The sequence below is a fragment of the Eufriesea mexicana genome, unplaced genomic scaffold, assembly GCF_001483705.2.
Source record: "Eufriesea mexicana isolate 0111107269 unplaced genomic scaffold, ASM148370v2 scaffold294, whole genome shotgun sequence".
In the NCBI taxonomy this organism is placed as follows: domain Eukaryota; kingdom Metazoa; phylum Arthropoda; class Insecta; order Hymenoptera; family Apidae; genus Eufriesea; species Eufriesea mexicana.
In genome coordinates, this window is record NW_016908489.1 from 2,458,691 (window position 1) to 2,475,523 (window position 16,833).

Sequence of the window (16,833 nt, forward strand, 5' to 3'; positions counted from 1 at the left end):
AATATCTATATTTAATATTTATGTTTAATATTATATAAATATTTAATATTTATTAAAATTGTAGGATAAATATGCTTGCAAAAATATTCACAATGTCAGAAAGAAATATAACAAATTTAAAATAATATATGAAAATTGGAAGGAAGAGATGAAAAATACTAAATATTTTGCAGTAAATAGACATACATAATTAATGTATGATAAGTTCTTATTTACTTTTTAGTTTATGTTTATAAACCAAAATATTTATACAAACAAATATTTGTATGTCACTTACTATATAAATATACACACATGTGCATACATACATACATACATATAATTATATCCCTGTCTTCTTCTCACGAAAAGCGAGTTTAACTACTATTTATAAAATTTATATAGTTAAGAAATCAAACCATTAACGAATAATGTTTCTTAATTAAATTACCGAAGATAAGGAGGTCGAGTTTCTTGTGTCCAAGGACGACTTCTTGTTCCTGCGTTGATTGCACGTGAAGGGCATGTTCCGCGAATGCTAAGTTTATTGTAGCCTGTAGGACCAGTTGGTTGTGCTCCACACGTTTCTAATGCTACAAAATCATCTACATGAAGAGATGGTGGTCGTGAAGTATTTGGTGGTCTTGATCTAAATGGATCTGCTCCTCTGCCTACACTGCCTACTACTGGCCCACCTCTTAAAGAATTAGTAAATTGTGTTCGACCTCGCATAGGTGTAACTGCAAAGGAATATTCTCCAATTAGATTATTATTATTATTGTATGAATGCAAATTATTATAATGATTGTAATAAATATGTGAAATTTACCAAATGGCTGTTTCACTTTTGAAACAGGAGATGTTGCTTGTTTTTGTCCATCTCTAGTTTCTTGATCATCAGTTTGCGGTTTTGATTGTAATGGTTGAGTAGCATCATCAGGTGGTGTTTTAGAGCATAAGTTTTGAGCTTCCGTTAGTAAATTAAAATCAGTAGGTAACAATTCAGCTGCAAGCGCTAATAAATCTACTGTAGTTTCATTTGATACTTGATTTGGACATATAAATGTAAATTTTTTTGGTCGTTTAGAAGCAAGATCTGGAGTACCCAAGCATCGTTGAGAAAACTGATTCAATAAAGCTTCAGGAGTAGGTAATAATGGTTCTAACATTTCTGGAATTGGTTCTTTCTCTTCTTTATCTTCTGCAGCTTTCAAAATTTCAACTAATTCTTGTGCACATTTTATTTTTTCCAGAGGATGATCATTTTTATCCCATAATATTAAAGCTGCCAATTGCTGTACACGTAGATACAGAGATCTCCCTTGTGATTCAGATGCAATTAAATTTTCTAAAAACATTATAGTTAAATCCACAATAGATTGAGCTTCTGGATCTTTTAATGTCGAAATATGATCTAATAATGACCGCAATGCATCAGGATTATTTTCTAAACAGCTCTTTACATGATATAAACCATAGTTATGACTAATAAGAGATAAAAGTATACGAAGTGTACTTTCTAGTATCTCGGGTTCAAATTTTGTACTAGATGCTAATATATCAATTAATGCTGCTAAAATAGACAAAAGTGGTTCTTTGCTTGGCACTGAATGTGTGAGTCTTTTTTCAAATGGTTCACTAATATCTTCGTACATGAGACTTAGTGTACAATCACACAATGTTTCAAAGATATCTAAAATTTCATATTGCATTCTAGTATCATTTGTATTTTTAAGTGCTGTACACATCATTTCAATAACAGGTGGATATTTTTGATCAGATTTTACTTGTGCTCTAGATGCAGGACTAGTTAAAGTTAACAAAGTAGCTTTCATAGGAGCATGTCTTGCAAGTTCACTAAGTAAAGCAAGTATTAAAACATTATTTTCTAATGGCATTGCAGCTATTATACCATCTAATAAACATCGGCCTACAAGTAATGCTGTAGGTGCTGCCAAATCACTTAATTGTTTACAAACTTTTGAAAGAAGAATTAACAAATCTTTATTCCAACTAGCACAAAGTAATCGCAGTGTTTCAATCAAATTATTAGCTTGTGCCTGCAAATGAGCAGACCACAATTTTCTAAGGCCTAAAACTCGAGTAGCATCTTCAGTCATTGTTTCTTTCAAAGTCAATACAGGTGGTAATAATCTTGTCAAAAGTTTCAAACCTGGTATAAAATTACATGGACTTAGAGACATCATCTTAAGAACTTCACCTAACATTTGTGTCCATAATGATTTTGCTACATTTCCTGATCCATCTGAATCTACAGCCTGTGTAAATACTAAAAGGGTTCCTACTATTTCTTCAGACAAAGTTTGAACAATTCGAATAGGAGGAATAGCTTCTACTAATGAATAAACACCAAGTAATGGTACTACAGCTGTTAAATCTTTAAAATCTGTAGCCATACATTTTACAAGACGTTCTAATAATGCTCTTGTTAATTTTACACATGGAAGAAGTAATGCAACTAATGCTAAGCCTCTTCTGCCAGTTAGAGCTGCATGATGCAAAAATGGTTGTTCATAAAATTCTGAAATTTTCGCCATAACTGCAATAAGAGCTGTTAAACCATCAGCAGCAAATAACTGAGTCAAAGCATTCCTGTACTTTAGTTCAATATAAGGTTCCATTGGATCAACATCATTATTTGAAGGAAAAACGAGATAATACAAAATTCTACATGCTGTAATTAATTGTCCTGGAAGAGAGGCTGCTTTATCTGCATTTTTCCTGATACATGTAACAAGTGGAGAAACATCTCCATAATTCCAATGAGATGATTGTGCAGCTGTAGTCAAATATGATGTAACATCTTTCAAAACAGCCTGGGTACGTGATTTTTCTAAAATAATCGCGGCACGACTTTGAAATATCTCTATACGATCAGAATAACGAATTGTTGCTGAAATAATTTCTGTAGCAAATTCACACAGATTTGGATCAGAAAGATAGGGAATTAAAATATCAATAAATTCTCCTGTAGGAAGTACTGTTAGTATAGCTTGTAAACCTTCAGGAAATATTAAGAAAGAATGAAGCTTTTTTAAAGCCATCCAATCAGAAGGTTGATATTTTAAATGCAATAAACATTGTACAACTTGAAGTCGCCAAGCTAAAACTGATCCTGCACCAGGCAAATCACACTTTAAAGCTTTTAAAATTAATTTGGTAACTTCTGGTTCTTTCAGTAAATACAATAAACCTTCTTTTGTACTAGATATACATAAAAGGAAACGTCGTGTAGTTTTAATTAAACTTAAATCTGATTTTGGAGAAGTAAGAGCAAATAAAATATGATACAAAAGTTTATGATATTCAAAATACGCTATCAGATGACATCGAGGATTTCGATTATGCTCTCGTTCAAATTCCATTTGAGCTCCAGCTGGAAGCTGACGTTTTGGTTGAGCCATTAATGTAGGTGAACATATATATGTATTTGTTAATTCAGTGATAGCTAACTCGTCAATTTCTTTCATTTCATCAAGAAATTCATATGTATGTACCTTTCGTAATAATGAACTTAAAGCATATTTTAATCTTGCTAATTTTGCTGTATCCAACATCATTAAAGCATTTTTGTATAGATTACTTTTTGATTTAAGAAACTCTCTAACAATTATTGGACTTATTAATGCAGCATCCAATGTACGAAGAGCAGAAAGTTTCACAGGAAGTGCCACATTTTCGCGCATGCACAATGCTAATAATTTATAAGGTGCATCTACTTTTAATAGTATATCTGGACCTTGTGGAAGTTTACACAAAGTTTCTGCTAATCGTACACCAACTTTAACGTGACGGACTTTATAAGCTGGTTGAGGCTGAGCACATGCAAGATCCATATCTAACCCAGCATTAACAATATTGCTTAAATCATTGAAATCCGTATTATTTAAATGGAATGGACTAAGTATTGAACATAAAGATTCACAGTTATGGACAAATGCTTCCTTTTCTTGACCTGAAGCATTATTAAAATGTAAAACTGATTTTGATATAGACTGAAATATTTCATGAATCTTATCCAACATATCTTTGCTAATGTGACATTCTTCAGTAATATTCATTGACTCTTCCAATTCCAACAGATCAGGTGGCGTTAAAGAATAAATGTTATTTAGCTGTGTATTTTCACATTCATAGTCTGTACTAGATGGTACATCATCTGCCATTATATCTTCATCAGATAATATAGGTTCAAAAGGCTCTCCTGTTTCTTGTTCACCGCCATCCTGTTCTCCTTCTTCTTCTTCAGCTGATATGGATTCAGGACTTAAAGATACTAAAGATTCTGAAGGTGGTGAAGAAGGACGTTTTGTAGATTTTAGAGTACTATTTGTAGCATCTTCTTCCCAATGTCCAACTTCTGTCTTTCCAGTATCTGATGTTGAATTTCTTGATGATTCTATTATCTGAATAGGTTGTATAGGAGGTGGAGGTGTTGCTGCTACACATGTTTCCTATAAATTCCATGTAATCCGTATAAGATTATTTTTCTAAAAGTAAGTCTTATAAACTTATATGTAGATACAATAACTTACATTTGAGTTCGTTTGTGTTTGGTTCTCATAATACCAATCAGATTGTTGCTCTGAAATTTGAGTAGTATTTTCTACAACTTCTTCTAATCCACTTACACAAGCTGCAGAACCAGCAGCTGAGCTAACAACTTCTTGTGGATTATTTAAAGATTTTGTTAATGTTCCATATACTGCTAGAGTAATGGTGGTATACCAGCCTCGTAATACTAATCCATCTGTTGGTATTTGTTTTCTTTCACATTCTAATTGAATATGAATATTCTGCTTATATTCTAATTCTCCAAGAGATTCAAATGTAGAGGCACCAGGCTTACTTAAATCATTTACAAAAAATTCAATTTCAAATTGTGATGGATTTGTGGCCCTAATATAAAAAAGATAAATTAATCTATTTAGAAGAAAGTCATTTCTATCTTAATACTAAGTTTTAATTGTATAATTAAATACCCTAAACGGACACCTCCAGGAAAATCTGCTTGTACTCTAGCACCTAATGGAATAATTCTAACTTCACTTATATAAACAGGTTTTGGAAATTGCACTAAGTCTAAATTAAGCTCCTAAAATAAACAAATCGTTTCATTGAAATTACTATATGTATTATATATATTATATTACACTTGAAAATGAATCAAATAACCTTACACTTACTTCGGAAATGTCATGTGAAAATGTATCGAAAAATAACAATTCTGTATTGTCCATATTTTAATTATTTTAGTATAAATTACTTTGAAGCAGCATGTTCCTATAAGGAATTAGAATTATTTTATTTAAGACAATATATTTCAAACATTTATTATTGTTTTTTCAATTATTACATAATAAAATTATACTCTAGTAATATCAACACTTAATTGTAAATAGAATATTAATATTTATAATACGTTTTGTATCGTAATTAATATTTTAAAATCATTTTAACAGTAAATTTATTTTTAGAAAATCACGAGTGTAATATTTGTGTACATAATTTTAGTTTTGATCTTGAATTTATGTTAAGAAACACTTATTCTTACATTAGTTAATAAATATTAAGATATATAACAATAAAAGGAATTTAAAAAGTCTTAGATTTTTTTAAAATTCGAATATTTTTCAAAGCTGCATACATTACTTTTTACTCTTTTATAATGATGTATACTTATTTAATTCGAGTAGCGACATCTGGTTCCATTTGATACTTACCTTCGGTTTTACTCGTTTTACTTCGTTATGAGAGAAATTGTAATGACTAATACCTGTGCAATCTTCCTTGCAAACAAATTTTTCTTTCCGTTGTAAATTTTTGTCCGCGAGAAAACTTAAATTTCATATATTTTGTATATTTACCCAATTTTAACGGGTGCCTTTTATATGTATTTTATAAGTAGTACTTATTGAATAGCTGTGATAACGACATAATTGATCTGCGTCACTGGTTGCGTTTTTGATTATTTGTAAATTTGTTTTTTGAAATCGTGATACAACTGCAATGAAACGAAAGTTATATTAGATCAGTAAGTGTGAGGAGAATTTTTGTTATAATTCATATTGTATAACATTAGAACATTGTAAACATCTTAAATATTGTTATTAAATCTATCAAATATAACGTTACCTTTTTCAATAAGATCAAGTATTATATTTTGTAACAATATGTACAGTTAAATTTCAATTTTGGAACAGGTGAAAACTTTTGTTGACATTATTTTTAGATTCAATATCATGTATACATATGTTTTAAACTCATGAGGAATAAATGAATTGCTGTCAAAACGTTTATGATTATTATTTTTATTTACTGAAATGTATAAAGCATTATATCATCAAAAAATCATAAAAATTTTTTATTTTATATTTATATTTATCTCCTATATGACCTATACTTTTGGATCTCAAGAAATTAAATATGTTTGTGTATGTATAATTAAGTGAAGAAGAGAAACATTTTTAAAAATGTCAGATGTGATACCTATCTGCTTGTAGGAATGGTAGCTGCTGGAGCCACAGTTTTAATGGCAACCAGTGAAGAAAGTTCTTCAAATGAAACGCAAAATAATTCCACACGATATGAAAATCGAAATCTTTGTTGTCACTATAATGAGGTTCATAATAATCAGCAAAATTCAGGATGTCCAATTAAAAAGAATATAACATCTTGTAACATAAATAGTAAGTTTAAATAATAGTAAATAGTCAGAATATTTTAAGATTTCTTAATAAACTTTATATTATATATTCATTAATTTAAAAGTTTTTTTATTAATACAAAAAACAATTGCTACAAAATATATAAATTTTTATATATAGGTATATGTAATATACTTCAGTTTGATATCAATGATTAATGTTTTTACTATTTATAATAGAAAATAAAAGTCGTAGTTCCATGTTGGAAAAGAATAGTCGGTTGATATCTAGACCAGAAAATAAAGAAAGTAAGAGTCTTACATTGCACAAGACAACACCAGTTCGTGAAACAAAAGCTTCTAGATTACGTGCTGCCTCAATTGTATCACCTAATGGCAAGTTACAGCTATTTTGAACGGATTAATATAATTTAATATTATGGTTTGTAATATATATTTTTCTTATATAGGTGGAACAGTGTTATCAAGGAGATCAGGTATGTCAGAAAATTCTACATCTTTGGGTCTTCAACCTAGTACCAGTTTATCAGTTAAAGATGTAAGTAATTATATCTAGCACAATTATATTAATACAATATATTATATAGGATACAACAATGTTATACAGGAACATTCAATATCAAGTACTAATATTACTGCAAATTCTGCACGAGAAAGGGATAAAAGTCATAAACGAAAATCATATTTAAATCGATCACTTAATATGGAAACAATAGCAGGAGATCACCCAAACCAGTGTAAGAAGTTGTTTAAAAAACATTTATATTTAACTAAAAATTTTATTTTATTCTACTAAAAATTTTATATGTATTTTAGCTGAATCTAATATTAGACAAACTAGAAGACAATCAATTAAAGGCTACATATCTGATACAATATCTACTTCAAATTCTAACAATCAGTGTCAAACAACAACTAATTTAAATAAAAGGTCCTTTGAGTCAAAAATCACTTGCCAAAAAGTTAAAGAAAATTATTCAAAAACTTATACATTACCTTCACTTAATTTTCCTGCAAGTAGTAAATATTCAAATATACAACGAACTACCAGGTAACCTTGTTTATAAATGTCTTTATTAGATCGTATTTATTTTTTTACATCTCTAATTTATATTGAAATTGGAATAACTATAAAATTTATTTTTATAGTAGTGGTGGACATAGTGATTCAGAAGTTTCACGAAGAGTTGATGCATTAACAGCATTAACAAAATCTGCAATAGAACGTGTAGAAAGACTTAAATCACATGCTAATTTGCCAACAAATCATACATCACGGTTAGAGAATCATTCATCTAATACACCATGTCACGGAATTTTTTCTCCTAATACAGAAAACAGTACGAGTAATACACGTGCATTACAGTTATCACCAAGAAAAGGTTCTATTTTAAAAAAATCAATTGATGAACAATCTCAAGATGGGTCTTTAAGTCATCAACATATACCAGTTTCAATTCTTAAACATAAGATATCTGATATTGATACAGATCAAAATTTATCTAATACTATGAGTCATACAGTTTTACCTGTAACTTTTTCACCATCTGTTAGAGATCCAACACATAAAAGACATGGTATTTTGAAAAAGCGCAGTAGTTTGGACGAAAGTGAAATACTTCGACGACGTAGTTGCTCACCCGACGTTTCATCTAGTGACAATACATGTTCTGAATTCAGACCAATATTAAAAAATCAAAGACGATCATCTTTGGACGAAATTATTAAAAGGGATCAGAGTCCAGATCCTCAGCCTACTTCTATATTAAAACGAAAATCATCTAGAGAAGATGACAGAGAAGATCGTCAAGTTGGTTCTGTAGAACCACAGGGTATACTTAAAAGGAAATCTGCAAATAGCCAACGAATAACTACTATTAATCATCATGTAACCATTACGATGGATGCAACAAATGTGAATAGTTCGGAGATACTTGATGGTTCTGAAGTGAGACCAATCCTAAAGAAAAAGTACAGTAGGGAAGAATCATTTGGTAGTGATTCACCATCTTTAGAACCACGACCAATCCTGAAGAAGAAATCGAGTACAGAATCGGATGAACATGATGATAAACCCAAGAAAACTATTTTAAAATGTACTCGAAAGAGCTCCCAAGATGAATGTAATTATGAAACAGAATTAACCTCACCAAAAAAATTGTCAATGCTTAGAAATCGTACTTTACAAAATAGAGCGAGTAGCATGTTGGAGAATGATCTTGTACGACCTATATTAAAGCAACCTGGTAGTAGAGACAACGAATCGCGAGTCCGTTTAAACTTATACGATGAAACGGTAATTAGTGATGATGCATGTACAGAACCAGCAAATTTATTTTTACGGAAAAGAGCACAATCTGTGGGCCATATACAACCTCCTAATGTTCCTAATGAATTTACTGGTGTACTTAATAAACGAAGATCTCTTGAATTAATATCCGTGAATGATATATCAGAAGAGACATCACAAATGAAATCAATAACCAATAGCATCTATTTAAAAATGGACTTTTCTCTGTGTGATAAGAGTGCCAATACTTCTACTGTTCCTTGTGACAAATTGTACAGGTAGTATTAAAGAATTAGACTAATATTTATACTATAAGGTTACTTCTTTATAAAATTAAACATTTAGTTATTTAATTATAGCTCTTAAATTGAACGTCTGATATTTTTCTTGGAAATATCATTTACATTTAAAAAACAATAATTATATTAGAATTTCATTATTTTAAAGCTTTCATTAAAATATAACATATAATTTTTAGTTAACTTATTATTATTTTAATGCTATGAATTTGTAATATTCCATAACACAAATTTGTTTATGCACTTAATCTGTATAGTAATATGTAACTTTGGTAAGACGTTGAATCTGTGCCAAGTTTAATTATAGATCACCTAGCAATTCTAAGAGCTACAGAAAACAGAGAATCAGAGCATGCACACAACCTGTATGTCTATCTAAAAGTTAATTTTGATTTAAGGTATTTCATTTGCAGTATTTCATTTTTTATCTTTATAAACACAACTTGCAATTTATGGAGGTTATTACATTTAAGATGTTCCTTTTTTGTTTAATTACTTATATGTATAAAGTAACTTAAGCTAAAGTACAGGTTACTAAAGTAAAAAGGACATTAAAGTTTCAATAAGTGCTTATTAAATATTTTTGTGTATACATTTAATGGGAGAGTTATAATACTTATACATTATAAAATTTAAATTAAGTTAATAATTAACTAAATAATAAATTAAATAAAAATAATTAATAATAAACCAAAAATATCTAATATTAAATTGTATAATAATTTATGTAAAATTATTTTTTTTGCAAATTTTTAGAAAATATTTTTATAAAATAATATTATGTATAATTCCAGCACAATAAAAGAGAAACCTATAGACAAGGAAAAGCAAACTATCACAGTATTTGGAAGTGAAGAAAAGAATAAAGTGAATTCTCATGGGTCTCCTATAGATGATAGTATTGATAATAGTACTCCAGTTTCTATTAGAATGAATGATAAAAGATTTTCCAATGATGAAACATCATGTTTGCAAGAAAAAAGAAATGATGAAAATAACCAAGAAAGTAATTGTATACAACATAGTAACAGCGTTTCCAAAATGGCATTGCATTTTAAAACTTTACAAGAAAAAGCAAATTCTAAAGAAAAGAATAGCATGTCCACAAAAACACAGTGTAAGAATTCACGTAATATACAACGATATAGAGAACGAAAAAGTCAAGGAAATGATAGATTTAACACTCAACCAGTAACTTTTCAAGAAGTGCAAGAAGCAGTTCTACAAAATCAACGCAATGCTACAGCAGTTAGAAAATTAAGTTTAACAGAAGATAGTGCAGCTACAACTGATGATGAATTTGATCCTTCTAAGTTAAGTTTGGCAGAACGAGTGCGTTTGTTTAATCAAAAAATTGATACTGAAAAAAGTTCATTATCAAATAACATACCACTGGAAAGACATTCACGAAGACGACCGGCTTCTCGCTATAAAACACAACCGGTTACATCAGAAGAAGTTGAAGTAGCATCCCGAATATCTCCATTAAATAATATAAATCAATTTTCGTTGAATACCAGTAAGTTTATGCCAAACATACTTTTATATAATATAAATTATTGATATTTTAATTGTTTTTGAAGGTGATTCATCAAAAATCATTTTAAAACCTGTTGCATTGCATGCTCATAATATGTTGCAAACAAAAAGTTTTGAACTTGGTGGAATGAATTTAATAAAATCTGTACTTAAGAAAGAATCTGAAGAATTAGAGCAAGAGACATTTGAAAATGCTAATGTTTCATCATTGTTACAACCTAATTCAAAATCAAGAGAAAATAAGGTAAATATTTGACTAAGTAAGATAAATAATCAAAGATTCAATATGAACAAGAACTTCAGTTTTGATGTACCATGTTATACACAGGCAGGAAGTATAATAGAAAATAATTATCTGCGGCAATATGATTCAAGTTGTTCTTATAGTGAAAAGGATAACTATGCAGAAGGTAAGTAACATAAAATTAAACAAAAGCATACAGTGTTTTTTCACAAATGTAGTACTCAGGATAAATTAAATACAACAAAGTACAAATTTGCATTAAATAACATAGATAATGTTCAAACTATAACCACTATATCTAAGAAACAAGAAGAAACACTTCAGATATCTGAAAGTGAGGCATGCTCTGTAAGTTATGATACATGTAACATAAAAGATGAAGCTATGTCTCCTTATCATCATCCTATTTTTTCAAAACAAACCAGGTAACAAATTTTATATTAATTTATTCATGTATTATTTTAAATAAAAAAATAATTCTATATTCTAGTATTGGATATTAATAAGGGTTGTAAAAATTATATAAATTATCAGAAATTTTGTAGAATTTTGTAGAATCTTTTATATCCATTTAGTGTAGTATATTTCATTAAATATAGCTTTTATGGGACAGAATTTTTTTACTTATTACTACAAGTACTGATAAGATTATATTATGTAAAAATGCCTGAGTGTGTGTATTGTAATTAACTACTTATAGGAATACCTCATTATTGAAAAGTGTCAGCCATCATGCAATTAGTAACAAAGTCAATGATACAAGTGAATTGAATAGTGCAACAATACAAAAGCAACATGGTGTACCTCTTCCAGGATTATGTCGTAGTGTAACGCAAGCAATACCGACGATAGATATTAATGATGGACCGAGTATGAGTATTGCAGAACGATTAGCTGCATTACAACATAGCGGAAATACGAACTGGAAACGACGTATAGTTTCTGAATCATCTAATTCATCAGTAAATTATTTTAAAATGATTTTTTTGATAAAATTGGAAAGTATTTCATAATATTTACTATCATTAATTGAATTTGATATTAGGATGGAATGTCTTCTAATACATCGAATAAAGAAGAACTGACTATAAAACAAGGAGTGCTTGCAGATTGTCTTGGGAAATTAGAATCTGCCACAGAAGGTTGGAAGAAAAGAATAGCTGTCCCGGATGTAACGAAATTTACAGTAGCTGGTAAAATGAAAGTAGAACAACAGGAAAATTTAGATCCAGGACCATCCTCTCCACTCGTTGAAGTTACAGGAAATATTACAGATAGAAAGAAAAAAACTCCTCGTCCTGAACGATTTAGAACGAAAAAAGGTAATATTATTTAACATATTTTCAAAACATTTTTAAATCTAAATTTCTCAGTAAAATATTAAATATACAACATATTTTCAGGATACGTGAAAGACGCTACATCTATGCCAACTAGTCCAAACAAAGATCTATGTATTAAATTACGAGGAAGCTTCTCTGAACCTACAAGCGATGACAGCAGTTAGTAAATACTTAGTTATAAAAATTATATCAAAGCATTTATCTTTAGATAGCATTATTTGAAAATATATATTTCACAGCTGAAGAATTGAAAACGGAAAAGAACATGTCACCTGTTGTCTCAGTACCTAAGATAGATGATGAAACATTCACCTCCTTCTTTACTGGAATTTCATTAGAAAAATGTGAGGTTGAATCTGTTGACTTAAATGAGAGCGATTTTGATACAATTACATCACAATCTGAATTGTAAATTTTTCTTTTTTCATTAATATCATATATTAAATAATAATTTTTACGGATTTGTATTTTTGTATCTTATATTTTACATTTTTATAGGTTAGTTCAAAAACGAAATATACGATTGAAACGACGACGTATAATGTCTAGAAATCCACTTAAAACACTTGCAGCACGTACAGATTTAAAAACAGAGTATACTGAGATTCGGACTGGTATTGCAGAAAAAGTAATGAAACAATTAAATGTCGAAAAACGTAAGTCTCTATATTAAATATCAAATAATTAGTATGCTTTATTATAATAATTATGTTATTACATTATGTTATAGTAGCTAAAAATTCATCATTAGCAATGGAAGCTCTAGCTGGCCTAGCTTCTACTGAAGACTTCAGTAATATAACATTAAGGAATGTAGCAGAAACAAATATTTCTTCAAATAGATTACAGCCATACAAAGACTTAATGTTAATTTTAATTAAAGGCAGGAGACATGTTCAAGCAAGATTAGTTGAGCCAGTCGCGGAAAGTATAAACAGTGGCGACAATTTTGTTCTAGTAACAAAATCAGAGGTTATTAAAAGTATATTATTTTATAGAATTTATTTAAAATATTGTAATGTATTTTATATTTTTAATATAGGTTTATAATTATATTGTAAAATATTGCAATGTCATTGAAAAAGCACGAGGTGCAGAAATTGCTATGAGTATTCAGCAAAATAAAGATCTTGGATGCCAAACATCTCAAGTTGTTATTATTAATGAAGATAAAATAACTTGTACAAAAAGTCAATTGCAAAAATTTTGGGATTATCTTGGTGTGGAAAATGAAAATGTAGATGGTAAATAGTATTTTTTTATTATATATGAATATAATGTATAGAAAGTTAATATCACTGTATTATATTAGTTATTGATGGTGGACATCCTGATGAAGATGAACTATATGAAACATTTATAATAGATACAAATATGGTATATGAAATTAAAGGTGAAGAATTAGTACCACTTGAAAAATATTGGGGTACTATGCCAAAAATTGAGATGCTTGATCCAAATAAGGTAGGTAATTTAATGTTCTACAATTTTTAATTTATTAATTTATTTATAAATAATTATATATTTCTTTTATAAGGTACTAGTATTTGATTTTGGTAGTGAGATGTATATATGGAGTGGTAAAGGAGCCTCGGCTGATAAAAAGAAGCTCACTACACATCTAGCTACAGAAATGTGGCAAGAGGGATATGATTATTCGGAATGTACTGTGTGTCCAATTAGTGCAGCATCTATGATTGGTAGACGCAGTGTATCAAAAACAGATTTAAAATCTGCTAAAGTCAGACCTAACTGGTGTTTACTTGCCAAATTGACGCAACATGTCGAAACAATACTTTTTAGAGAAAAATTCCTTGACTGGCCAAATGTGTCTGGCATAATACGAATTCGAAGTAGTAAGAATGAAGAACATGTTGATGGGACTGTAACTATAGAAATGTGTAATATTAATAATTTATTAGAAGAATATACCAACCCGGTTGATTTAGTTCTTGAAGGAACTCACTTAGGCAGAGGCACTGGTTGGTATGACAATGAGGTAAAATACATTATTATTTAGTAACACATAATAAGCAAAACTTGCATGCTATATATATCAAAGAGATTAAATATATACTCTTCCTTGATAATTATTTTTCAGTTAATGAAACAATTTGTTGTTACAACAACTGGTGTGAAAGTATGGCATATTGATGAATTTTCGCATACCCTACTGGATGATTCTTCCATTGGACAATTTTATTCTGCCGACAGTTACATTGTGCATTGGATGTATTCTGTTACAATTACTGGTAAATATTGCAAATGTTGCAATTCAGCTTTCTAAATTTGTTATCATAATATGTACTAAATGATCTTCTGTATCTAGGTCGTGAACTTAGCGGTTTACCGTCAAAACATTCTGCGAAAGGTCGGGATCGCTCGGTATATTTTATTTGGCAGGGGAAAAATGCATCTTTAAATGAACAAGGTGCTGCTGCATTATTAACTATCGAATTAGATAATGACCAAGCGCCTCAGGTAATTCTCAATGAGAATCAAAGGTATTACTTGAATAAATATTTTAATTTATATTTACATTCTTTATAGCTTCGTGTAGTCCAAGGACACGAACCAGCAGCATTTCTGAATTTATTTTCTGGAGGAATGATTGTACATAGTGGCAAGAAAACCAATACAAAATGCGACGAAACATGGCGATTGTATATATGTCGAGGTACTTTAGAGTCAGAGGTGTCTTTAATAGAGATTCCTTGTAGTACTCGTCAGTTACGGAGCAGAGGTTCTCTTATATTACTGGACACTAAAAATAATAAAATTTATGTGTGGCACGGATCTAATTCATTACCTCACATTAAAAAGGTATTCTTTCTAAATTTCAAATTTGCATCTATGTACTCTATAAAAATATCCAAAGTAATATATATATGTATGTATGTATGTATATATATACATACATACATACATACATACATACATACATACATACATACATACATACACACATAATATTTGCTTTCAGAATATAATTAGTGCAGCAGTTAAATTAAAAACAAATCGACCTCGCGAAACAGGTCTGTCTGCTGAGGTCAATGCAGAAATTTTTGAAATTGATGAAGGAATGGAACCAGAAGAATTCATCAATGGTAAATAAAATTTTATCTTCGATATTAACTTATTAACATATTAGAATAATGAATAAGATATATTTTCTTGTACAGCTTTAGGACGAATGAACAAAAAGCTGTATGTATCATTAGAAAAAGATCAATTACAGGAACATACTCCAAGATTGTTTCATTTGTCAAGCATTTCCAAAGAATTTAAATCTGTAGAGATATTATGTCCTCACCGTGCTTCTTTACCAACTCCATTTCCATTTCTACAAGAAGATTTATATCAAATTCATCAACCAGGTAAGTTATAAAATAATGAAGAAATTTCTTTTTTATCTTACAATACATAAGTTGATTAAATTATCATTATAGCCTTATTCTTGTTGGATAACAAAAATGAATTGTGGATATGGCAAGGCTGGTGGCCCAATACTGGGGCAGAGGATCAATCTGGTAGTAAAGCAGTAAGATGGCAAGCTGAAAGAAGAGCGGCCATGACAATGGCTATGCAATATTGGCAAAAAATTCATCCAGAAACTAATAAATATCCAATTTATCTAGTTTGGGCTGGTCTTGAACCTTTGCAATTTATAAATTTATTTCCTACATGGACATATCGAGATGATATTGCAGAGTTAAATATAGAGGTATTTTTACATTTTCTAAAATTGTTAAAATTACATGTTCAAATGAATAATATGTAATTAGGATGGTCGAAATCCCGGGGAAGTATTGACTGTAGAGAGCGAGTTAGTTCGATTAACGCAAAGTACGTATCCTCCGGCTCAATTATTACAACGACCATTACCGGAAGGCGTTGATCCTACGCATCTGGAATTATATTTATCTCAACAACATTTTCAAGTACGTTTTGTACACTATTAGTAATAAATAGATTTTAGTAAGAAAGGATGCATATTTTGTATGTTTCAACAGGAACTACTAGGTATGACTAAAGAGGAATTTCAAGAACTTCCAGTTTGGAAACAAGTGAACCTTAAAAAAGAAATAGGGCTTTTCTGATGAAACGTCCAGACTGCCGATCCTATGAAAAATTGCTGCCCCTGTAAAGCGATTAATAAAGTTTTTGTTAATTGTTTTATGATGTTTATAACTTCAAATTTTTTAACTTCTCAGTGTATGAATTCGCGTTTAATATGCCTAAAGTTGCCTATCGATAAAAGAGAAACTAATATTATAATGCAGTTAAAGATATTTAATACTATTTCAAATATAATATATACTACATACGTACGTGCACTTGTGCGTGCACGAATACAAATAGGTAATTATATATTTTTAATACATACTAAACGTAAATTGGCTTGTGAATATTTCCTTTATATTTGTATGGGCTTTATATTCAATGATAAT

The 16,833-nt window shown here is 29.6% G+C and overlaps 3 protein-coding genes across 4 annotated transcripts in view; 2 read left to right on the top strand and 1 right to left on the bottom strand.

Moving 5' to 3' along the window:
* LOC108555959 (pentatricopeptide repeat-containing protein 1, mitochondrial) overlaps window positions 1–190 on the top strand; it is a 2,307-nt gene extending 2,117 nt beyond the window's left edge. Inside the window, exon 3 of the mRNA XM_017911849.1 lies at window positions 65–190. Coding sequence (XP_017767338.1) covers window positions 65–190 — 126 coding nt within the window. The remainder of the gene's footprint in view (window positions 1–64) is intronic.
* Window positions 191–332: 142 nt separating this feature from the next.
* On the bottom strand, window positions 333–5,790 carry vir (VIR_N domain-containing protein). Its single transcript, XM_017911872.1, has 6 exons — window positions 5,724–5,790; window positions 5,187–5,283; window positions 4,983–5,095; window positions 4,536–4,899; window positions 809–4,454; window positions 333–719 (listed from the first exon to the last, which is right to left on the bottom strand). Exons 2-6 carry the CDS (start codon window positions 5,238–5,240, stop codon window positions 427–429), a joined length of 4,470 nt encoding a protein of 1,489 aa, XP_017767361.1. The 5' UTR covers window positions 5,241–5,283; window positions 5,724–5,790; the 3' UTR covers window positions 333–426.
* Window positions 5,791–6,901: 1,111 nt separating this feature from the next.
* Window positions 6,902–16,625, top strand: LOC108556089 (Supervillin). Of its 2 annotated transcripts, none has more exons than XM_017912026.1 (26): window positions 6,902–7,042; window positions 7,117–7,205; window positions 7,275–7,404; window positions 7,484–7,718; window positions 7,817–9,235; window positions 10,051–10,775; window positions 10,840–11,039; window positions 11,124–11,205; window positions 11,311–11,464; window positions 11,740–12,001; window positions 12,085–12,361; window positions 12,443–12,541; window positions 12,622–12,790; window positions 12,881–13,038; window positions 13,113–13,354; window positions 13,425–13,626; window positions 13,695–13,846; window positions 13,920–14,381; window positions 14,484–14,634; window positions 14,712–14,863; window positions 14,933–15,205; window positions 15,366–15,489; window positions 15,565–15,759; window positions 15,832–16,106; window positions 16,168–16,323; window positions 16,396–16,625. In XM_017912026.1, exons 1-26 carry the CDS (start codon window positions 6,907–6,909, stop codon window positions 16,480–16,482), a joined length of 6,606 nt encoding a protein of 2,201 aa, XP_017767515.1. In that variant the 5' UTR covers window positions 6,902–6,906; the 3' UTR covers window positions 16,483–16,625. The 2 variants fall into 2 exon arrangements, with proteins under 2 accessions (XP_017767515.1, XP_017767516.1); XM_017912027.1 differs by having other exon boundaries at window positions 7,117–7,143; window positions 7,255–7,404.
* The last annotated feature ends 208 nt before the right edge of the window (window positions 16,626–16,833 follow it).